At 37.7% G+C, this 23472-nt stretch overlaps 1 protein-coding gene across 1 annotated transcript; it reads left to right on the top strand.

The window, feature by feature from the left end:
* The first annotated feature begins 2793 nt into the window (after nucleotides 1–2793).
* LOC106091491 (gustatory receptor for bitter taste 93a) lies at nucleotides 2794–11037 on the top strand. The gene is made up of 3 exons (XM_013258028.2): nucleotides 2794–3873; nucleotides 3984–4137; nucleotides 10835–11037. Exons 1-3 carry the CDS (start codon nucleotides 2794–2796, stop codon nucleotides 11035–11037), a joined length of 1437 nt encoding a protein of 478 aa, XP_013113482.2.
* The last annotated feature ends 12435 nt before the right edge of the window (nucleotides 11038–23472 follow it).

Here is a 23472-nt window from a genome sequence, read left to right as displayed (position 1 = left end):
AATCGGGAGACCGGTTTTTATGGGAACTATGTTAGGTTCTTGACCTATTTAGACCGTACTTGGCACTCTTGTTGCAAATCATAACAGAACGTTTCATGCAAAATTTCAGCCAAATCGGATAAAAATTGAAGCTTCCAGGAGCAAATCTGAAACGATATGGCCCATTTACAATCCCCAATATAAAGTATCTGTGCAAAATTTCATGCGGCTAGATCTACGCGTTCGACCGCTATCGTGATTTCGACAGATGAACGGACGGATATGGCTAGTTCGACTCAGAATATCGAGACGACCGAAACCCAACATCCCTAAATCGGACAATATGGGACTCAACTGAAAGGTGTTTACGAGTAGAATACCAATCTGATATCAAAATGTGCGACCAAGTGTTGGGGGGTCGCCCTCTCTAAAATCACCCCCAAACAGGACTTATGTACTGACAATATCGCAATATGGGGCTCAAATAGAAGGTATTTGAGTGTAGGTAACTAATATGATATCCAAATTTGAAACCAAGTGTTTTGGGTGCCGCCCCTCCCAAAAAATATCCCCAAAGCGCACAAATTTACAAATGGGGCTCAAATGGATGGTCTTGGGACGTACCGCACGAATTTGATATTAATATTCGGGAAAAAGTTTCTATAGGGCCAACCCACCCCATAACATCACCCAAATAGGAAGTATTTGCTGACCATTGCAATATGGGGCTCAAAATAAGACTTTAGAGTAGTCACTGAATGGCTGACCCATCCCCGAAAACAGCCCCCAAAACGGACCTGTTTGCCGACTATTCAAATATGGGGCGCAAATTTTGGAGTAGACCACGAATCTGATATCACCATTCGGGACTAGGGGACGTGCCACCCCAATAACAACCCCTAGATAGGACGAGAGAAGTGGAGCTCTCCGAAGAGAGTGGAGCTCTCCGAAGAGAGTGGAGCTCTCCGAAGAGAGTGGAGCTCTCCGAAGAGAGTGGAGCTCTCCGAAGAGAGTGGAGCTCTCCGAAGAGAGTGGAGCTCTCCACAAAGCGGACATATTTGCTGACTTTTGCAATAAGGGATTTTAGTAAAGAGTATTGGAGATTAGAAAACGAATTTGATATTCAACTTTGAGTCCAATGACAATATTGGGTTCAAATAAATGCTATTTAAGAGTAGAGCTCGATGCTGATTTATTTTCCGGGCTAAGTGTTTAGGCAACCCCAACCCCCCAAAAACACACCAAAATCAGACATATTTACCGACCAGCAATTATTTATTGGCCATCGTATTATGGGGCTCAATGGGGAGAAAAAAACGAATCTGATATCAAAATGTGGAACCTTTTAGTTGGGGCACCACCTCTTCCCCAAGAATACAAATTTACCGGCCAAATGAAAGGTATTTGAGATTAGAAAACGAATATGATAACCAATTATAAATGGTAAATATTTGAGAGAAGAGCACGATGCAGATTTTTTTTTCCCCCGGAAACACCTATAAATCGAACATACTTATTTACGGGTTTAGGCAATATGGGACTCAAATGAAAGGTATTTGGGAGTCGATCACGAAAATCATACCTACATTCGGGACCACGTTTCTGGGGGTCCACACCACCTTATTCCTCTCAAAATCCCCATGAGAACATTGGGCTGAAATAAAGTCTCTTAAGAATGGAGTACATCTAACCTCCAAACTCAAATGACTCTAAACCATTTGAGCGAATTCATAAATCCGTTTAAATCATATGAGCGGTATATTCAAGCGATATACATACAAATACTATTTTCGTAGCATGGTATTTCATTGACTATATATTTGGTTCTTATAGGACGGACCTCTTGAATCATCGAGATATTTATAGATCCTTGTGCTACTTTCCATAGCTTTTCGATTTTACCATTTTTGCTATCAATTTTCAGTTGTTTTAAAAGACATAAACTATTATTTCATCCATACTCACGATAAGTTAGTTTTATTTGTAAAAGTTAATTTTCTAAACTTTTAAATTAAATGAACTAACGTGTATTATGTAATTAACACTCCATGCAAGCCTATGAAGGCCCTCTCTAAAGGCCCGCTTAAAATACATACAAAATACATTCGAACTACAGTTCGATAATAACAGGCATATTTTTGAATTGGTCAGCAGGATACAAGTAACACACTATTTGAAAATATGCTTAAAGTCTATTAAAAGAAACTCCTCTAAAGGTCTTTGCAAACTATAATACATCAATGGTATAAAGAGGAGGAGGAGGAGAAGTTTTTGTTGTTAAAGAGTATGAGGTTTTGTAATTTCTAAGGTTCCTTAGCAGTGTTCCATTCGTGTGTTATTGTTGTGACCATTTACAGGAAATAATCAACATTCTCTCTACATTCCCTGAAAAGGCCAAGCAGCACATATCATATATCTGTGTCGTAATTGATACAAGATTTTTCCCATGCTCTGATTCATGTAATTGTAATGATGCACGAGAATGAAAACTTGCACAGGAAACGGATGAAGCAGACTCTTTAAATAGTTCGCATACACTCAGTGTCCGTATTGAGTGTGTATAGGGTGCATGTAAATAATAACTTGTGTTCAGGGCAGCGTTATCACGCACAATACACCTTACCGGCAGAGTGAGTTGTGACTCTGAACTATCCAAAGCAGCCACAGACATTTTCCGCCAGACAGACACTCGATGTCCATACACAGGGACGGACAAGACAAAAATAGTTTAACTGCAAACACTTCCGTGTAATTCATAACAACACAAAGAGTAAGGAGAAAAATTAATTAGAAGCCAAGCTTTCCGTAGACTCCATGGAAGACTTTGAATCGGTCACCCTAGCCAATCAACGCAAAGCACTGCATCGTGAGCAAACTCGCACACGTCACATTCTATTGGGCATCTATAATTATGGCCGTTTCCTTGGAATCATAAATGCCTATTGGGATAGGCAACAGGCCAGAGTGATTCCGTTGAGCAAGTACTACAGAGCAGTCACAACGATTTTCAAGTTGGCCATTGTTATCGGCTATTGGGATGTCATACCGGAATTGGTGCACAATTTCATCGCAAAACCCAATAGCTTCGAACAACTATTCTCGCTGGTTCAAGTCATTTCAGTGGTGGTATTCAGCGTGGGTTTGGTCATTCTAAAGATCCGTGATGATCCCAAGCTCAATAAAATGATTAATGACTTTGCCCAACTTAACAAGGAAGTTGCAGCTCTGGATAGCATTCCCTTTACGCTGACCCGAAGATTTGTCGCTTTATTCTCGCTCAAAACGGTAATCACCCTGTTGGGCTATGTGAACGAAATGCCAAATATTTTGGATGTGGAAGGCCTCAACATCTACTCCCCGGTCAACATTGCCATTGGCATATACCTGTGGTTAGGTTCCATGTATGTTTTGGATGGTTGCTATATGGGATTCCTTTTGTTGTCCATGATGTACTACAACATTGGCAAACATTTGCGTCGCATGTTGGCCAATATGAAACATATCGAAATAAGCAGCCAGGTGGGATCCTCCTTGACCAACTACAACCGAATGAAGCTGCTCTGTGACTACTCCGATAAATTGGATCACATATCCTCGTTGTATTGTCGTCTCTACCGACTCACCAAGGACTTTGTGTGCCTCTTTCAATGGAACATTCTATACTATCTCTACTACAATTTCATGGTCATCTTTCTGCTGCTCAACCACTGCATCTGGCATTATATTCAGGATGGCAGCATACATGTTGCTGAGATCCTCTATGTTTTTGTTAAAATTATCAATTTGGCATTTATGATAATGTGCGCCAATGACACTGTGGACAAATCGGAAATGGTCAACCAGCTAAATTTGGATGTGGTCTGTTCGGACATTGATGTTAGATGGGATACAAGTGTAGGTTCCCATGGTAGTTTGCTATCATCATCTTTGTGTGTTGTCGTCATTCTATTGAGATCTGTTTTTTTTTTTTTGCTTTTTGTGTTTACTTTTGTTTTGTTTTGCAGGTGGAAACCTTCCTGAGTCAACGAAAAGTGGAAAATCTGGAAATTAAGGTTTTCGGCTTCTTCACCCTCAACAATGAGTTCATCCTAATGATGTTATCTGCAATTATTACGTACTTATTCTTTATCATACAATTTGGCATGAGCGGTGGTTTTGGTCCCTCCATTATTTCATAGAAAAATTTGAATAAACAACGTTACGAGGGAGGTTTTTTTGAAGATTTAACCAAATCGAATTGAAATAAAGAAATTGAATGCTGAAATATTGAACATGAAAACACATTTCGAGGATTGGAGTAGTATGACATTCATTCGTTGAGGGAATGAAAGTTCCTGACAGTACTTTGAGAATTAAGTAACAATTGGTTAGGTTAGGTTGAACGATCTCGCTATATACGTCGCTTCAAATGAACACGAACATGCCGGGCCGAACTTTGGATAACCACCACCTCGGGTATTTATGTAAACCCTATTTCCTCACAATCCGGTGAAAATTGAATAACTTAAGCACCCAAATTCGGCATGGACATTGAGTGGTATAATATATATGTCACTATTCAATTTTGTAGAACAAAATATTCGGCAGATATATTTAATTATAAACCGATCTGAACCACATTAAGGACGGATATCGTGAGGCTCAGAAAAACTCACTGTTTCATATTTCAGCAAAATCGGGTAATAAAATGTTGAAGTGAATGTAAGGCGAAACAAGGACGACTGGACTATTGGACATTCAAAATAAACTCGAAATATAAATGTTTTTCGTATGACTGTAGAAAAGAAGAACATTTCCTTATCATTAACGATAATGTAAGTATGTACATTGTGACAGTAATGGTTTTTTTGTAGCACAGATTTGTCCCTTGAGCTCAAATATATTTTTAATTAAATTTGTGTGTGTTTTGAATTCAGAATTGAGTGCACGATTAGGTCAATTACCCATAGAGCTATTTAAAGAAAGTTAATAAGTGAAAGGTCTTGACGCCATAAGGGTCCAACATTTTACTATATAATGGCAACCACAATTAAATAGTACTTAAATCCCATATTTAATAACTATGACTAATTGAGAAGCATTGAAAATCCGCCCTCGCAAATGCCTTCTTGTGCTTGTTGCTGTCGTTCTTATTTTCACACCGTCTCCTGCAATTACAAGTGAAACACCCACAGACCTCCGAAAATAAGTAACAATTTGTCTCTGAATCATGAAATTATGGGACGGACGGACGCTCATACCCATCCAACGAGGAAGAAGACAAAGGCAAAAGCAACAAGAGTCAAGTCACTGTAAATGTACATCGGCAATCAACAGTTTTCACCCAAAACTCTGACAATGTGATTGCAAAGGTCAGCGAAGCGAAGCGACAGACAATCTTGGCATAACTACTCCCATTACTTTTTTTTATTTTTTTTTGAGTGTGGGCCATTCACTGACGAGAAAATTACAGACCAACTGTGACCAAAGCAGCGAGAAAGACAAACAATCAGTCAGTAAGCCTCTTGGTGCTGACCTCTGATCCGTGACGATGATATCCGTGAAACGTTACTTGCAGCAGCTAAATAGGCTTTTCCGACTGGGTGTATGGTAATAAAATTGTTCGCGGTGTTGCCAAAAGCTTAATAAAAAAATAAACTTTTTTAATTAAAAAAAAAAAATCCCCGTATACCTGCCACAATTTAAAACTATTTTAGACGTTTATAACTGCATTAGAGAACTATCTGCCAAATTGAACTTATAAAAATAATATATTTACTATTTTATCCTTTTTTATTTTACTAGCCGAACCGGGCCCGCTCCGCTGCGCCTTCTTTAACTCTGTAATATCTTTTTAGGGTGGAGACACCTTGCCTTGTATGCGGATATCGAATTCGTGCCATTGCAGCCTATGCCGCAAAACGCGTTCAAATCCTGGCGAGAACATCGGACAAAGCGGTGTTTATCTCCCCTTAATGTTGGCGACATTTGCGAGGTACAATGCCATGCATGGTCAGTTAAAAAATTTTACTCAAAGAGGTGTCGCACTGCGGGACGCCGTTCGGACTCGGCTATAAAAAAGGGTCCCTTATCATTGAGTTTAAACTTGAATTGGAAAGCACTCATTGATGTGTGAGAAATTGCCCCTTCTCGGTTCCTGGCGGTAATGTTCTTCCTAAGGGTAATGTTCTCATTAGGGGAGGGATGGCACCTCAGACATTTTGATTCAAATATGGATATCAAATTTGTGCTGCACTTCCAAATCCCTTTAATTCGGGCCCCATATTGCCGGTATATATAAACCATTTGGATGGTGTTTTGAAGCAGGGGCGGCCACCGGCATTTTGCACTGAAAATAGATATCAAATTCGTTCTTTATTCCCAACGGAAATAAAGTTCAGTTTAGGGGTGCTTTAAGGCGTACACCAAAACTCTACTCTCGAATACCTTTCATTTGCGTCCCATATTGTCATAACGGGTCAAATAACCCAAATAACGCAAATTTTTATGTCATATTCGTAATCTACTTCCTAATACCTTTCATTTGAGACCCATATAGCCATGCTGGGCTAATATGCCCATTTGGGGGTGTGCGACCTCCCATTACTTGGACCTAAAGTTTTGTGCCATATTTGTAATCTACTGCCTAATACTTTTCATTTGAGTCCCATATTGACATGAACTTCGAATATATCTGTTTAGAGGAGTTTTGGGTTTGGGGAGGGGGCCCGCTGGGTACTTGGACCCAAATTTGAATACCAAATTCGTTTTCTGGTCTCCAATACCTTTCATTTGATAGCTATACTGTCCCGATCGGTCTACTTTTGATTTTGGTTGTGTTTTTGGCATACGGAAAAATTATGTAGCCTATGTTTCCTTCCAGACCAACTTACACAATATGCGAAAATTTCGAGAAAATCGGTTCTGACGTTTTTCAGTCTATACGGAACAAACAGAACGAGTCCCATATATCCGTGATTGGCTAATGTGCCCATTTTGGGCGATTTTGTGGTGGTGGGGTGACCCCCTACACTTCGACATGAATTTGTATGCCTGATTTGTTATCTACTCCTGCATACTTTTCATTTGATACCCATATTGTCCTTAGCGGTCCACTTTTGATTTTAGGAGGTGTTTTTGGGGTAACGGTGGAGGGTCCGCCCCCTTCCGTTATCAAAAAATTATAAAGTCTATTCCTGCTTCCTGACCATAATCTACTCCCGAATACCTTTTATTTGAGTCCTATATTCTCATGATCATCAAATAAACCTATTTTAAGGGGTTTTGGGGATAGGACGGCCCCAGTTACTTGGACCCAACTTTTATTATGAAATTCGTACTATACTCTTGAATACCTTTCATTTGAATCCCATATTGTCCCGATCAGTCCACTTTTATTTTTGGGTAGTACTTTTAGGGTAAGGGGGAGGGTCCGCCCCTTCCCGATATCAAAAAATTATATAGCCTGTGTTTCCTTCCAGACCAAATTTCAATGTAATGTAAATTTCAATGTGGGGGAGGGTCCGCCCCCCTTCAGATATCAAAAAATTTAGTACCCTATTTCCACCACGGGATCATTATGCACCATCTGTGAAAATTTCAAGAAAATCGGTTCAGCCGTTTCTGAGTCTATAAGGAACACACAAACATACAAACAAACAAACATACAAACAAACCTACAGACAAACACAAATTGATTTTTATATATAAGATTATATTTTTCTATTTTATTTTAATTCATCTTTTTTTAATTTTTTTATTATATTGAACTACGGAACTTTTTCCAAAAATACCATTATGGCAACTCTTTAGAGGGTGATCATCAAGCGACCACTCGTAGGAGTAGAAGGCAAAAGACCATCGCCACTGCCATCATTGTCCATGTTGTTGCCTGCCGGCCATATTAGAAAAACTTGGCATACAATTATTTCAATCATCTGGTATATGGCCTCCAGACTCCTACAACAACTCAAAAACTCACTTCCTCGCTTTAATTAGTTTTTACGCAAAAGAGATAAGCCTTTTTTAGCCCATAGACTAGAACCCAAATGTATAACAGGGTAAGAAACATCGGTAGATGTTCCACAGGGTTTCCTGTGAAACAAAATGACCACTAAAATTTGCATATGGGCAGAGTACCAAGCTCGGACCACGTCATTGTTTTTATGCTGTGATTCTTTGTACTCATTACCCTGCTTACATGAAAACTGAATTTTGTGCGCCCATCCAGCCATGGCTAGACAGATAGGTTGTCTCCCTGGGCCTGTTCCCGTTTACCTTTCCTCGCTGTGAAGAAGAACAACAGCAACATTTTAGCATTTCTGGAATCCATGCATGCTTCCGGTATAGAGTTTTCTGTCCCTCATATCCCATTGTTGAAGTTGTCATGGTTGCAAATATCGTCCAATCATTGTTCCTCCCGTACTCATGTGGATGCGTTATTTAATGATTATAACCAAAGTTTGCGTCATTCATCTACCTGTGAGTCATGTGCTTTATTTCCCTTCAGACTAAGGGAAAAAGCGCCAAACTAAACGTTTAGGAGTGATTGTCAGTCGTTTATCGGTATCGGCATGGTGGCTTCATCACCAGCACCAAATGGGGCAATTTTTGAAGACATTCTTGGCAAGGAATTCTCTGTGGCAGCAATGATTCATAACACAGAAGAAGAGTGCCCAAAGAAATTGGCAACATTTCGAAAAAGAAAAGGGGGAAAAAGACATAACGGCGGACAATGTTAGCAGGACCAACTCATCATTGAAGATTCTGAGAAAAAGTGTGTGACTTCCTTAAGGAGTGGTGTACCATAGCATAGTTAGTAATCCGCCCAAATTCATTTATCATATTTTTAATGACGTGACCTCAAATTAATTTCGAACATTAGAGTCTTTTGGCTTTAGCCAATTTTTTTGGATTTTTATGATTTTCCAATATCTTATAACATTAATCGTTATTTTTGTTCTTGATGATCTATTCGAAGTAGCCTTAAATTTGGGTGGCGTAAGTTCAGAACTTCATCAGTTCGATTTGCTGATCAGAAAATCTGGTGACATAAATATATATGTATGTCTTGGTGCAGCTGATGTTTATGATATTTACCGATTCTGTTACCCTATCCTCTTGAACACTGTTTAAACATGTCTTGCACTCATAGAAATGTTTAGGGCGAAGAATTATATTTTCTAAAAGAATGAAAAAGAACAATTAAAAGCGTGCTAAGCTCGGCTGGGCCGAATCTTATATACCCTCCCCCATAGATCGCATTTGTTGAGTTCTTTTCGCGATATCTCTTTTAAGGTGAACAAGGATAAAAGAAAGTCAAGTTAAGGTCCGATTCGGACCATAATTAAATTGAATGTTGAAGATCATAGTAGAAGCCATAGTGTAAAATTTCAGCCAATTCGAGTAAGAATTGCACCCTTTAGGGGCTCAAGATGTAAAGCAGCGAGATCGGTTTATATGGAAGCTGTATTAAGCTATAGACCGATTGGGACCATATTTGACACGTATATTGAGGGTCATGGTAGAAGCCGTTGTACACAATTTCAGCCAAATCTGATAATAATTACGCCCTCTGGAGGCTCAAGAAGTCAAGATCCCAGATCGGTTTATATGGGTGCTATATCAGGTTATGGATCGATTTGAACCATATTCGACACAGTTTTTAGAAGTCTTAACAAAACACCGCATGCAAAATTTCAGCCAAATCGGATAAGAATTGCAGCCTCTAGTGGCTCAAGAAGTCAAGATCGGTTTATATGGCAGCTATATCAGGTTATGCACTGATTTGCACCATACATAGCACAGTTATTGGAAGTCATAACAAAACACCTCATGCAAAATTTCAGCCAAATCGGATGAGAATTCCGCGCTCTATTGGCTCAAGAAGTCAAGGTCCAAGATCGGTTTATATGACAGCTATACCAGATTATAAACCGATTTGAATCATACTCAGCGCAGTTGTTGGAAGTAATACCAAAACACTACGTGCAAAATTTCAGTCAAACTGGACGAGAATTGCGCCCTCTAGAAGTCAAGATTCAAGATCGGTTTATATGGCAGCTATATCAAAACATGGACCGATTTGGCCCATTTACAATCCCAACCGAACTACACTAACAAAAAGTATTTGTGTAAAATTTCAGGCGGCTAGCTTTACTCCTTTGAAAGTTAGCGTGCTTTCGACAGGCAGACAGACGGACGGACGGACATGGCTAGATCGACTTAAAATGATATGACGATCAAGAATATATAAACTTTATGGGGTCTCAGACGCATATTACGAGGTGTTACAAACAGAATGACGAAATTAGTATACCCCTATCCCATGATGGAGAACGTGTTTAGTTATGACTTCCAATAACTGAGCTAAGTATGGTTTAAATCGGTTCATAACTTTATATAGCTGCCATATAAACCGATCTTGAATCTTGACTTCTTGAGGGCGCAATTCATATCCGATTTGGCTGAACATGACGTGTTTTGTTATGACTTCTAACAACTGTGCCAAATAGGATTCAAATCGATCCATAACCTAATATAGCTTCCTTTTAAACCGATCTGGGATCTTGACTTGAGGAGCCTCCGGAAAGCGTACTTACTATCCGATTTGGCTAAAATTTTGTACTGTTTTGTTCAGTTGCGACATGTTTCGGCTTGCCATCTACTTTTGGATACGTTTGAGCTGTGATATCATAAGTACTACTCTAACAACATCAAAGAATGGCAAAGAGAATGAACCTTATGAATAATAAGAAAAACTACGACTCGTGCTCTGGAACTGTTTCAAAATCTTATCGGCAATGCCGCTTTAAGTTTGCAATGTGGAAACAAAAAAAAACTGCACATCTGATCACATGCTAACATGTATACACAGTTAACACGAATTCATCTTACCATGAAATTGACGATAATATTCCAGCAATGCAACAACAGCGACAGCAAGATAGACAGCCATCATCCACAATTATCAGTGACAACTTGCTTCACTTGCATCAGCCACTGACATCTGGGATGCGTTCCATAGCCATGCGTGTTACGGAGAGCAATTACAGAAATATTCCACAAATTCAAAATTAACGGGCGTTTTGATATTATCAAAGCCCCAAAAGTGAACATCATCGACAAACAGACAAGCGATGTATCTGAAATGGTTGTGGCAACTTGGAAATTGGCTAATTGGGAAATAGAGCATCAAATACTAATGATTGAATTTGAAATGCCTACTCAGGAACTCAACAAACCAAAATGGGACAGTTTCAGGCAAAGGTTGAGGGGCTTGCCTTCAAGAGAAATGGCTTCAACCTATCCCAAACAAGTATGATGTGTGATGATGGGGGTTGGCAAAGATTTTTCAGCTTAGTTCAGTATCCCTGGTTCTGAGGGAGAAAAGAGTTTGAAGTTACTCTAACAGTGCCAAAACCCCAGTAAACAACAGGTTTTCTTTTTTTTTGCCTTTTCACAATGCTTAGCCCATAATTCAAAGCCAACGAAGAGGGGGAAACCTACAAAGATGGAGAACGCATGAAACATGAAATGCAGCAGATTATCTTACATGTAAGACGATGCTGTTGCAACTGCACTATACAGGGAGAACTCTGTGTTATCCATAAAAGTAAAGAACTCTCCACACAAGTCTCTTACCAACTGGCAACTGCATTTTCAGATGCATTTGCCCCTTAAGGAAGAAAGATGCAATGATGCAGTTTCTTTAAAGCTTTCCTCATGTTGCACATTTGCACAGAGCCTACACAGACAGCAGTAAGAGTACAGCAGCGCCCGTTTGTTTGGTAGCTAAAATCTGGCACAAACAACATGTTTGTTTATGATTATCAAATGTACAGAAACGGAGATTACTGAGGGATCAGAGCACTCGGCATAGGTCGACAATGTGACAATCATTCGTGACTCTACTCCAATATTGTCGAATTAATATATATTTCCTTTTTGCAAAGTGAAAAATTTGGAATTTGGAAATGTGTTCATGAAAAAATATGGATGGTATCAACTCCCAAAACGCCTTGTACAACCTTGTACAAGCAGATAAAAAAATGGAGAATATTGGGAGCCATATCTTAGAGATAATCAGCAACTTTGCGTACCCCGGCACTGCCGTAACTGAAGCGAATGACACCAGTTTTGAAATAAAGCGAAGAATAATACTGGCAAACAGATGCTACTTTGGATTGAGTAGACAGTTTAGAAACAACGCCAACTCCCGACAGACGAAGATTACACTATACAAGACACTGATAGTACCTGTGTTGTTATATGGTCCCGAGGCAAGGGTACTTGAAGTGTTTGAGATAAAGATTCTTCGTACAATTTTCAGAGCAGTTTGCATTAGTGGAGTGTATCGGCGTCGCATAAGCCACTATGGCGCGGACAGAGGTAACAGGTGGCAAAAATCTAAATTTTAATGTGCGCATACGAAAGTTTGAAAGAACCTATCTTTTGTAAAACATTCCAACGATTTCAAAAATGCCACCCACAAAAATGTCAGTTTTTAGTTTAGGAGATACGGCCGTTCAAAGTTGACCTTTTTTCGAAAAAAAAACACAATTTTTAGATATTTTGGTAGGATTTCAAGTGTTATATCTCGAAAACTAGTTTAGGGTTTGTAATTTTTTTTTGTCTATGGAAGGATATCTTCCTATATATAAAATTCAATTTGTGTTTGTTTGTTTGTCGGTTTGTTTGTTTGTTATACAGACTCAAAAACGACTGAACCGATTACCTTGAAATTTTCACAGATTGTGTAGGTTGGTCTGGAAGGCAACATAAGCTATATAATTTTGTGATATAGGAAGGGGGAGCGGTGGAGCGTCCACCTTACCCCAAAAGTACTACCCAAAAATAAAATGGACCGATCGGAACAATGTGGGATTCAAATGAAAGGTATTCAAAAGAAGAGTACAATTTAAAAGTTGGGTCGCCTTGGGGGCCGCCCATGCCCCAAAACCCCTTAAAATTGGTTTATTTGACGATCATGACAATATGGAACTAAAATGGAAGGTATTCGGGAGTACATTACGAATACTGACCATATGGAATATGGGCACATCAGCCAATCACGGATATATGGGACTCGGTTTGTATGTTCCGTATAGACTGAAAAACGGCAGAACCAATTTTCTCGAAATTTTCGCATATAGTGTAGGGTCGTCTGGAAGGAAACATAGACTATATAATTTTTCGACATCGGACGGCGGGGGAGGGTCCCCTAATGCCAAAAACACAACCCAAAATCAAAAGTGGACCGATCGAGACAATATATGTATTAAATGAAAGGTATTGGAGAGTAGAAAACGAATATGTTATTAAAATTCGAGTCTAAGTACCCATCAGGCCGCCCCAACCTCAAAACTCCCTCAAAGAGACATATTGGACGTTCGTTTCAGTGTGGGGCTCACATGAAAGGTATTCGGGAGTAGATTTCGAATCTGACAAAGAAAATCAGAACGAAGTATTGGGGGTCACGCCACCCCTCAAAAACGCCATTAGACCCATTACAACTATATGATACTTGGCTGAACCGATTCTCTTAAAATTTTTATAGATTGTGTACGTTTGTCTGGAAGGAAACATATCATATATAAATTTAGATATTAGGTGGAAGCGGATCCTCCCCCTTACCCCAAAAACGCCAGCCATATCCGAAAGTGGTCCGATGGGCATAACAAGTGTATCAAAGAAAGGCATCGGAGAACAGCAAACGAACGTGGTATTAAAATGTGGGTCCAAGTACCCAGCGGGCCCCGCAACCCCAAAACTCCCCTAAACAGATATATTCGAAGTTCATATCAACATGGCACTCAAATGAAAAGTATTAAGCAGTAGATTACAATTTATTATATATATTTGATTCTTCAGATAAATCACTTTTTAAACATTACCCATTTTTCAATATTTTTCAAATTTGATGGAAAATTAAAAAATATACCCAAAATAACCCTCGTAATATTTTCAAAAGACGTTCTTCGAATGCCCCTTAAAGATCGCGAAATCCTTGGCATAATTCTATAACATTTGAACGGATAAGAATATCTGCACAAAACTTGACATGGTGAATGTGGAGATGGTTTCTGACAATTGTTGACATGAGGCGTGAATGTAGGTCACCCCCAGAATTTAAAATTTTGAAGTTCTGCCAAATAGGCATTTACAGGCCGATCGTTATGATTCTTTTTGCAAAAAATCCATGCATAGATGTCTCAAATATCTATAACTTTGTATGCGATATTGGAGTAAATAATTAATTTTTTTTTTAGATTTAAGTGGAGATATCGTGGTCTTCTTTGGAATTGTGGCACTATTTCTTTACTAATTGCAAAACTGATTGTACCATTGAAAATGTTACCAAATTTGGCGAATATTAAAAAGAAAAAGATTGCACAAAAGTTATTCGCTTCACAATTTAGTATTTCCGAAAACCAAACTAAATTACCAATTATAATAAAAATTGAAAAAAAAGATAATTGTTTTTTTTAGTTTTGGATGATAATTTTAATATATTAAAAATCCAAAAATGACGAAATAATGTACTTCATTTAGTTACCATTTTTCCGGAAATGTTGACTTTGATAAACCCTTTTCATTTTACAGGCTGAACACTTACCTGTCATATGCCGTTCAAATTATTCAAATATCTTATTCGGTTCAAAAGATTGATTTTTCGAAAAAACTTAAACCGCGCCACTGTGTGACGTTAGCATAGTTAAATGTATCGAGATATAACGGTTGCGTTAGCTATGCCTTGTTTTCAGAATGAATAATGAAGCTCCAGCAGAAGTATTTTGATAGCGATCACGATGGTACGCAAACCGGGACGGCCAAAAGCCTGATGGAAAGATCAAGTGGTGAGAGACACCTCAAAACTTGATGTCAGATATTATAGAAGGAGCGCAAAAGATCGAGGCGCTTGGAATGCTATACTAAATTCGGCTAATGGGAAAATGTTCTGTCATAGCCAGTTAAAGTAAAGTAAAAGCTAACGAAAAAAGTTCAAAGTGCTTCGCTTAAATTGGACAGTCTTAGGTGGCATATACCATTAAAGCATATTCTTGCAAGGCTCCGAACAATGGATAACAGCCCTGATTTCATTACACTCATGTACTCCCACAGAGATTTGGGTTTAGCCAATAGTAGAGTCCCTATCGTCGCACTAGATAAAATACCTCTTTCTTTTGAAATTTTATGTTCAACTAATAATTATAGCACGAAACTGCCATAAGGGGCCTGAAGTGAAAAATTAAATCTGCAGAGCTACATAGTTATAATTGGACGAATGACTATAATAAACAATAACACTTGAGAAACTTATAGTCGGCAAGAAGGAAGAGCAAAATGGAAAACCAATGCAATTATAGCAATAAAGAGAAGAAATATTAACAAAGTTTGGTAAACCAGATAGAGGATACGGACATTCTCATCTAAGATACTCTAGAAATTTTCCTTGCCAACTTTGCCTTCTGTAGAGTGCCGCTGGTTCCCCCCGTAAGGTATAATTTAGGATGCATTTTGTGCAACGCAAAAACTAGTTTCACTTCTTCCTTGCCTTCCTTGCACTGAGCTTTGGTCTGGTTTGGCAAAATGCACTTCTGGACTGGGATGCATGCTTTGGCTGTGATGCATTGATTGCAAATGCATTTTTTCCAGTCTTCGACGACGAGCAAACTATTGAAAACCTGGCTTTGGTTTTGGTTGATGTTGTGGCATATAGTGGATGCATTGCAACACCCGGAGATGGCTGGTGAAAGAGCGGGACATAATGCGATGAACGTGTATTGTCGCTTTTGGGTTATACTTGGTCTGCCACTATACTCCTCATGGTCTATTACAACATCAGAACATCAAGTACTGGTTGTAGTACTTTCTTGTATCCCATAATTGCACGTTTCAAGTTGCAGTCGATGACGATGAGGGGATGGTAATGGTAGTATGGCGAAACGGGTACCAGTCCTAATGCCATAGAGGCCTTGTGTGCAGTAAGGACGTTAAGAGAGTCCAAGTGCAGCTAATGCCTGATTTTCCTCGCCTCCCCAGCTCTAGTGAAGTAAATTTTATATCGTCGATGCTTTCTATTGTTGTTGGCTGTTGAGACTGCCACTGATGATTGCTACATTGCCTTCTACTATCAGCAGCAGCAGCAGCAATGGCGACAGCCATCTCAAGCAGCTCCTGCTCCTCGTGTCTTCTAGCATCCAGGCAAAATCTACAACACATTGCTATTGACCCCTCGCCAAACGGGCCAATGAACTCTGGGCACTACAACTTGACGTAAACACAACAATGGAGTCCGATTCAATGGTCGATCATGGATGTTTTTTTGCTGTTGCTGTTGCTGTTGTGCTTAGTTTATAGTTTTCTTTTGTTGTTCATCTATATGGGGCTGTTGTTATTGTTGTTGCCGTTGCTGATGATGAGTGCCTGCGACTCCCCTCATTGCTATTGAGCGAGATGCTGCTGCATCAACGCTGTTATTGCCAGTTGTGTGTTATGCTGCTGCTATTGTGGCATGATGTTGTTGTCATTTAACTAAATTGTAAGTAATTGCCATACAACATCTCATCTCCAACAGTTTTGAGGCACACAGCATGTGGCAAATGACTTACGAACAGTAAGGTAATATTGTATACTGTGTACCATTAAAGGTGTGATGTGACACAATTGGTACGAGCTTCTCAATGGAGAGACAATCTGAACATTTGTCTAGGATTATGTTTGAAGCTAATCTCTTCTTTCCGCAGTAAATTGCACGGACAAAAAATAGCTATTAATATTATTTATTCTGCCACCCGATGATAGGCCAAATTCTTTGATACTGCTCGGATATATCCCTTATATCCCAAGAAAGTGGAATCTATCTTCAGAGTTGTTCAGTGTTGATCTTATGATCATTTCTTCTACCAAAAAATTAAAAGTTAATTGAGAAATTCGTAATTGTATTTGATTTTAACAAATTTTTTAATTGAATATACAGATTTCTTAATTAATTTGCGTTATTGATTAACAATTTGGATTTATGATGATCTGAAAAATTCTATTAAAGTGGTTGTTAACTCCATAAACCAATTATTTGAAAGTTACCCTTTCTTTTAAGCTACTTTTTTACTGTTTTAATAAAAATAAATAATTCATATTTTCAGATAAATAAAAAACATTTTTATTGCATATGCAAATTTGCCCATGAACATTCCATTAAGGACCTGTGGAAAACTTCTCACAAATCAATGAGTGATGTCCGATTTAATTTATTATAAGGGACCTCCCTTTTATAGCCGAGTCAGAACGGATTGCCGCAGAGCGATACCTCTTTGGGGAGAAGTTTTACATGGCAAAATACCTCACAAATATCGACAGCATTAAGAGGGGATAACAACCGCTGAAAAAATTTTTGATGTTCCTGCCAGGATTCGAACCCAAGTAGAATCATAGGTGGACATGCTAACCTCTGCGCTTCGGTTACGTATAAAAAATTTAATTTATAGCTAAAACAAATAAATATATATTTTATTTTATGATCCCAAGCTTCGGAACACAATAAAATTGTTTCCATTATGAACCTCTCTTCAGTGACGGGGACATTGTCTGTAAAGAATATTATAAAGAAATTAATTTACATAGATTTTTAAAATTAATCGAAATAAATACCAATCTAAGCATTTCGTACAGTGCCAAGAAATCTAGATCCACATATGTTATCTTTCGACCTTTGCGCCATTTTCCATGATAATATTAAATACATTTATATTTTATAGTACCACGTTTTCATTCTTCAATTTCCTCCAATTTGTTGCGTTTGGAATTTGACCATCCTATTTCTTCACATTCTCTGCGTAATGTTTTTCACAACATATTTTTATACCCACCACCAAAGGATGGGGGTATATTCATTTTGTCATTCCGTTTGCAACACATCGAAATATCCATTTCCGACCCCATAAAGTATATATATTCTCGATCAGCCTAAAAATCTAAGACGATACAGCCGTGTCTCACCGTCTGTCTGTTGAAATCACGCTACAGTCTTTAAAAATAGAGATATTGAGCTGAAACTTTGCACAGATTCTTTTTCTGTCCATAAGCAGGCTAAGTTCGCAGATCTACTATATCGGACTATGTCTTGATATAGCCCCCATATAGACCGATCCGCCGGTTCAGGGTCTTAGACCCATGAAAGCCACATTTATTATTCGATTTTACTGAAATTTGGGACAGTTAGTTGTGTTAGGCCCTTCGACATCCTTCATAAATTTGGGCCAGATCGGACCAGATTGGGATATAGCTGCCATATAGACCGATCCGCCGAATTACGATCTTAGGCCCATAAAAACCACATTCATTATCGGATTTTTGCTAAAATTTGGGACTGTGAGTTGCGTTATACCCCTCGACATCTTTCTTCAATTTGGCCCAGATCGGTCCAGATTTCGATATAGCTGCCATATAGACCGATCTCTCGATGTAAGGTCTTGCGCCCATGAAAGGCGCATATATTGTCCGATTTTGCCAACATTTGGGGCTGTGAGTAGCGTTAAACTCTTCGACATCCTTCTTCAATTTGGCTCAGATCGGTCCAGATTTGAATATTGCTGTCATATAGACCGATCTCTCCATTTAAGGTTTTGGGCCAATAAAAGGCGCATTTATTGTCCGATATCGGCGCATTTATTTGGGATAGTGAGTTGTGTTAGGCTCTTCAAAATTTTTCTGCAACTTGGCTCAAATCGGTCCAAATTTGGATATAGCTGCCATATAGACCGATATCTCAATTTTAAGTCTTGGCCCCATAAAAGACGCATTTATAATCCAAGGCCACCGTAGCGCAGAGGTTAGCATGTCCGCCTATGACGCTGAACGCCTGGGTTCTAATCCTGGCGTAACCATCAGAAAAAATTTTCAGCGGTGGTTTTCCCCTCCTAATGCTGGCAACATTTGTGAGGTACTATGCCATGTAAAACTTCTCTTCAAAGAGGTGTCGCACTGCGGCACGCCGTTCGGACTCGGCTATAAAAAGGAGGCCCCTTATCATTGAGCTTAAACTTGAATAGGACTGCACTCATTGATATTTGAGAAGTTTGCCACTGTTCCTTAGTGGAATGTTCATGGGCAAATTTGCATTTGCATAATCCAGTGACTTTCGTGTCGTATATGGTTCATATCGGTTTATTTTTAGATATAGCTATATATTTTATGATACGCAATTGAGCAATGACTTGTACTTATTAGTATTTGGTCTAAATCGGAACATATTTAGATAAAGCTGCTATGGGGCATAAGGTATGTATTTTTCATCTGATCTTGACGAAAGGTAGCTATCCAAAGTTCGGCCCGGCCGAACTTAACGCCTTTTTTCTTCTTTTTCTTTGCAATTTAAGTTGAATAAATTATTATTTAGGTTGTGTTTTGATTTTTATATTCATATTATACTGTTAGAAAAGTGAAGGTACTTTGTCAATACCGTCTGGTATTATTTTGTTCGCGTCAATTATACCATTTGGTATCAATTAAATACCAGGCAAAGGAAGCTATTAAGAATTAACAGTGTCACATTAGTATTCTTGTCATCAAGCCAAAGTGTTGTTGAGTTTTGTACTTAAATATGGACGTCATGTAGCATATTTGTTAAATAAATAAATAAAATATTTTAATACAATTTGAGAGCGCAAAAGCCTGCTCAAACATGATAGTGTCTTGTGTGAAAAAGAATGCTGGGTTGGTGTATTCATATGAAAATCATTTCTGGGAATACATGGATATGGAATCAATTGCTGAATTCAAAGAATTGAGGGTGGTCACCTTTTGTAATTAATAATCGAAATAAAATTAGATTACAAATTTTTTTTGGTTCATTAGTGGGTGGAAAAATTTGGTACTAAAACTAATAACGGTCTGGTATTGGTATTAAAACCAATACCAGTTCGTTAATAAAGATAGTACCAAACGGTACTAATCATTATATGTTTCATCCATACCATCCGGTATTGTTTTTATACCATAAAGTGTCGCTTTACTATCAATCTGAATCTCAATACTAAAATGGGCACAGTTCGTTAATAAAGATAGTACCAAACGGTACTAATCATTATATGTTTCATCCATACCATCCGGTATTGTTTTTATACCATAAAGTGTCGCTTTACTATCAATCTGAATCTCAATACTAAAATGGGCACATTTGGTATCAACTTTTCTCTGGGCGTAGCTAAAAGTCAACGTAGACGTAGTTAAAATTAATATTATGAAATAAAAAACCGATTTAATACTAGAAACAACATGAATTTAAGAACTAAACCATACCGTTTGGAATGTACAAGCAACGCGTAGAATATGCAGGAAGTTTTGAATACAACTGTCTTCCTAATGATGATATTCAACGCATAACCACATTTTATACTTTTAAAACTAAGTTAAAAGAGTATATTTTACAGGATATACATATATCTCATATCCCATATCACATACAATTTTAAATTTAAACTCATGATAATTTTTTAAATAAAACTTCACAAAATAACTTGTTATTATATTAAATTTTTTTAATGTATGAATTAAGATTTGATGGATATATGTAAACTATTTTCCACTTTGCCTGAGCGTCGCTGAGGCAATTGCATTTGTTGTATATTTTATAATTTAAATAATAAAATGAATTAAATAAAAAAATTTGTTGACATGTATCTGTCGGTGGTCTTTATTTCATGCTTAATGCCGAGTATACACAAACTTTAACAGCTTGTCATCTCTCGACTACAGCAACTCAGTTGCCGTCCCAATTCAATTGCCACTTGCTAAACGCTTGGGGGCTTGATGAGCCTACGAAATGAAAGGTGCACGTGTTAAATTTTATTTTTTCAATTCCCGCAGACGTATTGTCCAAATAGTCATACAAAAAAACCCTGCAAATTAGACTTCAGCATAAGATGTAAGATAGAAATCTTTAATTCGAATATTCTTTGAGTCGGTGATGGATGAGTTCCAATAACAAAAAAAATTGCTGACGAACTAGTGTGAGAAAGACATATTGACGTTATCGATCATTGCAATGGTAGTGGAATGCAAGTACATGGGAATGGCAATAAAGGTTTAAAGGCACAAAAGCATTATGAAATGGGATTATTAATACAAATGTGCAAAGAGAAATGTAAGAATTGCCTGAATCGTAAGACGGGTTCCTTACAAATAAATTCAAATATATCCACGGTTTATCATATTGTTATAAAGTGAGCCATGGTGGTACATACAGGGTGGCTGATGAAAGCCGCTACCAAAAAAAAATGTAATAACTTTTTTTCTATTTAATAATAATAATTTAATAATTAATTTAATTAATTAATTAATTAATTTAATTAATAATAATTTAATAATTAATTTAATAATTTAATTTAACATGAATAAAAGAAAAATGTATTCCATACACCGAAAAAAAAATGTAGCAATATTCATCATTGTAGCAATATTCATCAGCCACCCTGTAGGTAAGTAGTTCTACCGATCAGGCACAATATCCAAATTTAAACCCTGGCAAATATGAAAAAAAAAAACAAAAATCAAGTGGTTATGCCCTCATTAATGGGACTAATGATATGCCCTCATTAATGGGACTTTTTTAGCCGAGTTCGAATGGCGTGTCATAGTGCGACACCACTTTGTCTAGAAGTTTTTACATGGCTGCCATACCAAATAGTACAGTACCTCGCCAATGTCGCCAGCATTAGAAGGGGTTAACCTTCGCTGAACATTTTTCTGATGTTCTCACCAGGATTCGAACTCAGGCGTTCAGCGTCACAGGCGGATATACTAACCTCTGCACTAAGGTGGCCTTCATTTGTAACACATTGAAATACTGGTCTCAGACCTCATAAGGTAAATATATTCTTGATAACCGATAAAGAATTGTCCGTCCACCTGTCTGGAAGGAAAAAAACTAGGCGCTTGCAAATTTAACACAAATATTTTCTATTAGTGTAGTTTGGTTGGGATTGTTAATGGATCATGTCGGTCCATGTGTTGATAAAGTTCATGCAAGCCGATATCCCGATTATAATTGAGAGCGCAATTTGGTTGAAAAATAAATGTTTTATAATGACTTCCAACAACTGTGCCAAGCCCAAAAAGTAATTGCGGATTTTTTAAAAGAAAGTAAATGCATTTTTAATAAAACTGAGAATGAACTTTAATCAAATATACTTTTTTTAAACCTTTTTTTCTAAAGCAAGCTAAAAGTAACAGCTGATAACTGACAGAAGAAAGAATGCAATTACAGAGTCACAAGCTGTGAAAAAATTTGTCAACGCCGACTATATGAAAAATCCGCAATTACTTTTTGGGCAACCCAATATATGCCATATAAACCGATTTCTGGTCTTGACTTCTTCAGCTTTTAGAGGGCGCACATATTATCCGATTTAGCTGCATGAGTTCATAACCTGATATAGGTAGATCTCAAGATTATACTTCTTGAGTCCCTAGAGGTCGGAATCAATGTTGAATCAGGCAGCAAATATACATTGAAAAAAAAAACGTGTTCTCTCAGTTCCATGAAAAATTTTACACTGATAGAAAGAAGACGGTAGATTCTCAATATCTGCAGGTTTTATTAAGTTACATTTTTTTAATACCATTTGGTATCAATTCAGTACCAGACGAAAAATGTTATTGGGAATTTACGGCGCAACGTTTATAATTTTGTCATCGCTGCAAAAGTTTGAAACTTAAAATATGGTTGCTATAATAAAAAGTGTGTTTTAGGAGGTCAAAAAATTTTATACGAGACTCCAAGGAATATATATACACTCATAGAAAAAGTGTGCCGAAAATAGCCTACACTGACCCTGAATATTAGTAGTTAATTTTGCAGCTATTGTAGCAGTAGTTCTGCTATAACAGCAATAGTTCTGCAATTTCGGAGCACCAGGCTTACTGCTGAAAAGTCTGTTGTTTGTTTAAAATGACTGCTGCTTAATTATGAAGGGTATGTTAGATGAAAAAATAAAATACAGATGTAAATGTGTTTCTCAGTGGATGTTTATAATCACCATTGAATGTACACTTTCCATAACCTTTTTTCTTTAAATTTAGATACAAAAGGCCATGCCAGTTATGTACACATTAGAAGGGCAATAACAAGAAATGCGAGGGAGCTCGCAGGTAGCTTCTTTACAGAAATATTTCACAAATTAAGACAATCTCTTCCAACACAATTTCAAAAAAAAAAAATAAAAATAAAATGCCTAAAGTAATCAAAACAGTAATAGGCATTTTTTCAGCAGATTTTCGTACTTTAAACCAACAAAATTTGCTGATTTAGCTGACCAAAATGTTTCCTATTACAACAGACCTATGTTTGTTAAAACAGCGGATTTCCCATTTCTGATTTCCCATTTTGCTGGTTTGAATAACAAATTTGGTTGAGTGTTGGAATCAAAGTAAGGTGTGGAATGTTGAAGTTATAATAAGTATAATAGTAAAAGAACAGTTTGGTATTAAAAGCAATACCCTTGTTGTAAGATT

Source organism: Stomoxys calcitrans, chromosome 2 (genome assembly GCF_963082655.1).
Source record: "Stomoxys calcitrans chromosome 2, idStoCalc2.1, whole genome shotgun sequence".
In the NCBI taxonomy this organism is placed as follows: Eukaryota; Metazoa; Arthropoda; class Insecta; order Diptera; family Muscidae; genus Stomoxys; species Stomoxys calcitrans.
This window is presented reverse-complemented; position numbering and strand designations above follow the sequence as displayed.